This window comes from Procambarus clarkii, chromosome 30, assembly GCF_040958095.1.
Source record: "Procambarus clarkii isolate CNS0578487 chromosome 30, FALCON_Pclarkii_2.0, whole genome shotgun sequence".
NCBI lineage: Eukaryota > Metazoa > Arthropoda > Malacostraca > Decapoda > Cambaridae > Procambarus > Procambarus clarkii.
Window position 1 is genome coordinate 11,599,365 of NC_091179.1, and position 7,500 is coordinate 11,606,864.

A 7,500-nucleotide genomic window follows, 5' to 3' on the forward strand; every position below is an offset into this window, starting at 1 on the left:
GCCTCCCGTCTGCTCTGCTCTCCTGACTGCCGTTCTGTCTGTTCTGTCTGCTAATGCTCTCTGCTCGATAGCTCTCCGAGTTTATATTGGGGAACCTAGTAGCTAACTCCGCCCACAAATAGATAGCCTCCGGCACTACCAAGCCACTCCTTAAACGTCGGCATGTTTGAAGGCTACCAGACTACAATTATCAGCTTAGCGGAAGCAAGGTGAAATTGTCATGATCTGACCTCAGGTCACTTGAGGTCATTAACGCTTTGAGGTGTGAGATCTCAGGCAGACAACTGGCGCCTCTCAGATCCTTGTCTGTGACTCGTGTACTCTATATATATTTTAAATAAACTAACCCAAACACTTTTACAGTGTTACATCTCCCCTTCTCCCCGAAAATAAAGTTTTTGCAACACTGCTAAAGCAAGCTAGCTGTGTGCGACAACTTTATTAACGAAAAGAATACATCCTAGCTAAACAAATATACATCATCCTACTCTAAAAAATGAACTATATAGACAGACGTCCATTGTCTCTGGCTGGGCGACGTCACTGCTTGGTCTTGTAGATAATCCTGTACCACATTTCTTCAACACAACTGCCTCCGTCGCTTCTCCGTCGTTAACGCACAACAACACTTGGTCAACCCGAAAGCCGTTACTACTTAAACTGCGCACAGGACCGTGGAATTCGGTTGTCCCAGCTGATCTGTAATTGGCCCTACGTCAGTCACCATGAGAGACGTATATTGGGGTTCTTCACAGCTATAGGGACTACAAGTTTCGAGACCTTCATATAGTTGCCAACAGTAGAAATCCCATCCTACTCTTCTTCCTCCCTGTTGCTCCAGCACGCCTCCTTCAGAGAGCTACTTCTGACAGCCACGTCAAGTCCGCATGACACAGGAAGAATCACTCAACAGAGCAACATGCTTGTAGGAGGGGCGGCCAGTTAAGGCAAACGATCCTGTCTTGCAATTACGCTCCCTGCAATGATGCTGACACCAGCAAGGGACACGAGGCATCGTGTCTCACTCAGCTTGTCTTATCTTCTTCTTCTTCTTTCTTCTTTCTTCTCTCTTCCTTCTTCTCTCTTCTCTCTTCTCTCTTCTTTCTTCTCTCTTCTTTCTTCTCTCTTCTTTCTTCTCTCTTCTTTCTTCTCTCTTCCTCCTCCCATGGGTCTTTGACAAGCGACCTGGGGTCCATTGGGGTCCGTCCTGGGTAGACCGATGTTGGTGGGACAGACTGGAGTCGTTGTTCCTCTTCCATCTTTACTGGGTCGTCTGGGTTCGTCTGCAGAACGACCTGGGGTCCACTGGGGTCCGTCCGTCCTGGGGTCCACAGGGTAGACCAATGTTGACCGACCGAGAGGGCTGCATCTTGGGGTCCCCTGGGGTGGTGGTGGTGGTGGAGCCATGACCTCCAGGTAGTGGGCTGGTCGTGGTGGTGGTGATTAACGCCCGTGAGTGTGGTACACAGCAGCCGTCTCCCTCTTTTGTATGTGCGTCTCTCCTCTCTTCTGGCTCCCACCTGTGGGTGAACAGAAAGGCAACAATACCCGTGTTCCATCTTGTTGTGTGACCCTGTAGTTTGTATAGGGTTCACACAGTCCAATTATAAGCTCTCCTCCTGGCAACAACTACACTTAAATTTTAATAATCCAATTAACTCTGAATGATATTGACTTGGTGGAACATAAAACAGTAACAGAGTAAAGTTAGAGAAGAGAGAATAAGGTCATCACTACTTTTAACTTGTCATACAAAAAAAAATCAACACTAATAGACAAAACACTAGCCTAACTTAACTGTACCGTTCCTAATCTTAAGTACATAATTAAACGTTACTCCCACCCTTAACCTACAGCCACCTACGTGACCCAGAGTGTCTCCCTAGCATCTCCGCCGGTCAACAACCCCAAACTGTTGCCACCCCTGTGACCAGACTATCTAACGTCGAGCGTCCCCAACGTGAAGTCTACTGACATACTAAGGCTCCCCCCTAGCATGCTGTACAAGACCAGTACACCTCGGGTTATTGCGTTCAAATGGAGTAAAACAGTCGATCGCAATAATCTGAGCAGAACCACTACTTAAAAACTACACCTGCCACTCCCCACTGACCTGGAGACCAGCGGTGGCTGGGTGTCCCCGTGGGACATGCGAGGTCACCTGTCACACTCAGCTGACCTGCACTACCAACACCGCTAAGTTCCCAAATCGCCAAATCTTATTACTAACATAAATCACTACACACGCAAGTTCTGGTGAACATTCCCTGAATACCACAAAACTCACAAAATCACTAAACACAACACCAGAGAATCACCATCTCCTAGCCTGAAAAAACTCGCTAAATCGCGAAAGTAACACACCTGTCAAGATCTCCCTGATAGCGCCTGAGCGGCAAAAGACACGTGGGACTGAACAATGTTAAAAGAACACCAACTACCTACAACATTGTTCAACACCGCTGCCATCATTGTAACGGGGGGTGGGGGAAATAGCTCTATCTTGTCCATTATTCCACCCCCCAGTTAACTAACGAAGCCGGGGGAAACAGCTCTCTCTAGTCCGTTATCCCGTCTCCAGTTAGCTAACTATTCTAGAGCACTCCCAGAGGTCCTAAGGCAACCTCTCTCGTTCAACACCTTGTAACCTAGGTATTTGACTACCTAGGTGCTAAGACTACAAGGCGCCGTCACTTGATCAGTTACCCGAAACTCTAGAGAGAACTCTAGAATACAGAATCATTGCCACAAACGTATACGAGAAAACGAAAGGAAAGAAATGAATAGTGAAGTAATTAGTGAGGGTTTGGGGTGAGAGGCAGAGAGGTGGGAGGGGCGAGGATGGTCATTAGTTGAAAGTGAGAGTTGAGAGAGGGGTGGAGGGAGAGGTGTAGATAGGTAGAAGTAGAAGAGTAGATAGTAGAAGTAGAAGAGTAGATAGTAGAAGACGAAATGCTGCCACCATCCATTCATGATCATTACATACAAGACAAGGAATGGAACTTGTCTGTATCAAAATATTCACCAAAGATGTTATCATGAGTTCATTATTAGTAGTTCCCATCTTTATCATGTACTCAGTCTAAACCATGAAAACAGTAACCACAGAGGCTTTCTCACCTCAACTCAAAGCTCTAGGGAACAAAGTTAAACACAATTTAAATAATAAATTCATAATTATATTTCACATGAAGTATCATAATTTAGCAATTCAATTAAAATGTTCCAGTTTAATATGCAAAGTGAGTCATCATCCAAGAATTCGAGAACCCTACAACTTGACTGCCCCTGATCATCACACAACATATGTAAACACGACCAAGTCACCTTACTGTTCACTCACCGAGGACTGAGTCTAAGTTGAATAGAGAGGGGGGGGGGGGGTTTGTAGTTGACGGAGACTCCCGCCCTGCCGGCCGACAGCCTCCCGTCTGCTCTGCTCTCCTGACTGCCGTTCTGTCTGTTCTGTCTGCTAATGCTCTCTGCTCGATAGCTCTCCGAGTTTATATTGGGGAACCTAGTAGCTAACTCCGCCCACAAATAGATAGCCTCCGGCACTACCAAGCCACTCCTTAAACGTCGGCATGTTTGAAGGCTACCAGACTACAATTATCAGCTTAGCGGAAGCAAGGTGAAATTGTCATGATCTGACCTCAGGTCACTTGAGGTCATTAACGCTTTGAGGTGTGAGATCTCAGGCAGACAACTGGCGCCTCTCAGATCCTTGTCTGTGACTCGTGTACTCTATATATATTTTAAATAAACTAACCCAAACACTTTTACAGTGTTACATCAAAATTGCGTTCTGGCTACTAGGTACGACATATATATATATACAGTATATATATATATATATATATATATACAGTATATATATATATATATACAGTATATATATATATATATATACAGTATATATATATATATATATATATACAGTATATATATATATATATATATATATATATATATATATATATATATATATATATATACAGTATATATATATATATATATGTCGTACCTAGTAGCCAGAACTCACTTCTCAGCCTACTATTCAAGGCCCGATTTGCCTAATAAGCCAAGTTTTCCTGAATTAATATATTTACTATAATATTTTTCTCATGAAATGATAAAGCAACCTTTTTCACTATGTATGAGGTCAATTTTTTTTTATTGGAGTTAAAATTAACGTAGATATATGACCGAACCTAACCAACCCTACCTAACCTAACCTAACCTATATATATAGGTAAGGTTAGGTTAGGTAGCCAAAAAAAGCTAGGTTAGGTTAGGTTAGGTAGGTTAGGTAGACGAAAAAACATTAATTCATGAAAACTTGGCTTATTAGGCAAATCGGGCCTTGCATAGTAGGCTGAGAAGTGAGTTCTGGCTACTAGGTACGACATATATATATATACAGTATATATATATATATATATATACAGTATATATATATATATATATATACAGTATATATATATATATATATATATATATACAGTATATATATATATATATATATATATATATATATATATATATATATATATATATATATATATATATATATATATATATATATATATATATATATATATATATATATATATATAAAACACAGGCTGTCTGTCCCTGACAAAATGAATTATTATTACTGTACTGTACTTCAATACAGAAGTTGTCACATTAATAAAATTCAAATACATAATGCTACTGAAACCCATCTTTGGGAATTTGTAATGAAGAATGTATACACAAATATGGTAATAATAAGCTGTACAGTATTAGCAGAAAACAATTACCTCGTTTTTCCGTCATCCATTGGCCTGATGTCCAAAACTGCTGCGGATCACGTGAGGTAAGATGTCGATAAGCTTCTTGCAAGTGAGTTGAGTTTATCACCTGTTGAAAAAAGGAGTACTGTATACCGATCATCAATATATTTAAAGCACTGCTGTGGAATAAGATAAACTGCATTGTTTACTACAGCAAAAAAAAAATAGAAAGCTGCATGAAAGCTTAATGCTCATGACTACCATTAATTGTTATGACCTGCATGAAAGAGCATAATGCACATAACCATTAACTACAATACCGGCACTGTTATGGCTTGCACTAGAGGAGTGTTTATGAAAATATTAGCTCAAGATATTTGTTTTGTGAATGAACAAGAAAAAAATAACATGTGTTTCTTATTGAGGGATGGTTCATAATATATAGTACTGACTATATCATAGTATATATCATTGTAGTATAAGATTCATAGTACAGTACTGACTCCTCCCCACCTCCCTTCAATGAAGGGAATTCTCATCCATATTTTAAAACAGGAGTAAATTTTAAGATCATATAAGCCAGTTTCCAAGGTTCTCCAAAGGGTAGAGTATTCTAATGAATAATGAAATCGATATAACCATTTAAGAACCCTAATGAAAAATTGCCTTCTATTATCCACTAAATTACAAAGTTGTTATTTTTATTAAAAGGTGAGAATTCTCTGATGGTGGTCTAGGTTGATTTTTCAAGTAGCATGGTAAAATATAGCATGTTAAGATCTTGCCCCCAGTCAGGGAGCCTGACAGATGAGTGGACAGTGCTTCAGATTTGTAGTACTGAGGTTCCGGGTTCAATCCCCGTTGGAGACGGAAAAAGTAAGCATAGTTTCTTTCACCCTGATGCGTCTGTTCACCTAGCAGTAAATAGGTACCTGGGAGTTAAACAGAGCTGCTACGGGTTACTTCCTGGGGGTGCGTAACAAAAAGGAGGCCTGGTCGAGGACCTGGCTGTGGGAATGCTAAGCCCCGAAATCATCTCAAGATAACCTCAAGAAGATCATCTCAAAACATACCTTTAATATCATCTCTAAAAAATCAGCCTTGAGTTTGTGCATAGCTCTTTCCTGAGTAAGATTATCCTCTGCAAAATGGATAAAAGGATCACTGGACACTCATTGGCAATACAGGACACACCATGACATACATGGCAATGACTCTCCAAAGGCATATGTACAACCAAATCATACAATGCCCTCACAAGGCCACATACTCTTGTGGCCACAAGGCCACAAGAGTACTGAGAGTCACAAAGAAATAAGCCCCCTGACCAACATAACATACTCAGAGGTGTCTGTTCTCAAGCATAGAGTACAGTAAATAGGTTCCAGTGATGTCACACACATGACTGTTCAAGAGACCAAAATAGCCTAATTAGGAATCAGAACACATCCACCAAGTACTCCTTACTCCTACCCCAGGTGCAGCACCACTGCAAGGTAGACCCTGTCCAAGCCCACCATCCATGCATACCTGAATTTACCTGAGGGCCACTAGCATTAGTGGCCCTCAGTTCACTTGTGGCCTTGTCGAGGCCACTAGTATTAGTGGCCTCGACAAGGACAGGAAACTGGTTGCTTGTCAAAGGTCCCCCCCCATTTGCCCTGATGATCTTTTTCAGTTGTATGGTATTTTAAAACACGGCAGAATTTTGGCATTTACAGCTTCAGCAAGTAGGCAGTTCCACAGGTTTACAACTCTATGGGTTACATACTGTACCGACCTTGGGAAGCCCATGAAGTGTATTAAAATGCTGACAATGAAATTAATATTTTCAGGATAGTGGAACTAACATTTTCAGTTCTATAATGCCTAAAGAAAAATTACGAATATAATGATTAATTTCATCAAATGGTAACATTAAAATATATTCAATACTTTAACTATATAATATCAAGCAAAGCATAAAGAGATTAAAACACACCTTTGCTATTTTAGCAGCACCGTCTGTCATTGCTAAAGGACAGGAATACAGGCCGGAAACAGGTGAGAAAATATACAGCTTAACCATCTGGTATAGTCGATCATACTCTCCATACTTTCCTTCGTAGGCTGTAGCAATTAAACCCTCTTCTGCAGAAATTTTTTTAAGGTCCTTCCAAGCTTGACAGGTAACTGGGAAAAATGATTACTGATTTTATACCATACTAAAATATATTTATCAGAAATCGAAATACAGGGAATTATGAATATATTTAGTAATGCTAATACAGTACCAGTATATTGAGAAAGTATTCTTTCATTAATGTTTTTCCAGTTTCATTATGGAGTATAACTGTATCTTTTCCACTAACTTAATATGTATCTTACTATACAGTACACTAGAATCCTACACTAATTTCTCATTAAAAACATAAGTTTCAACAATCTTTGTGAACACCATTATGATTCTACAAGTCACACACACACACAAGATTTTTAATAATACAAATATTTAAATTATCCTAATTAGAAATGCATTCTTTGTGGCATCAGGAATATTAATATTTTATAAATAATATTCATACAGTACTTTTGATTTGCTAGTTTATGTACTGTATATGGACCCCCCCCCCCCTCCTTCTTTGGCCAGACATCACTCACACAGCTGTTTTATGTAAACAATAATGCTGCTCCAGCATTTGGTTTACAGCATCAGTTCTGAATATCATTGGTTTCACTACTT

General features: G+C 40.0%; 1 protein-coding gene across 1 annotated transcript in view; it reads right to left on the reverse strand.

Moving 5' to 3' along the window:
- LOC123765516 (acyl-CoA dehydrogenase family member 11) overlaps positions 1-7,500 on the reverse strand; it is a 35,745-nt gene that overhangs the window by 15,710 nt on the left and 12,535 nt on the right. The window contains exons 5-6 of the mRNA XM_045754153.2: positions 6,760-6,950; positions 4,806-4,905 (exon numbers count right to left, since the gene is read on the reverse strand). Coding sequence (XP_045610109.2) covers positions 4,806-4,905; positions 6,760-6,950 — 291 coding nt within the window. The remainder of the gene's footprint in view (positions 1-4,805; positions 4,906-6,759; positions 6,951-7,500) is intronic.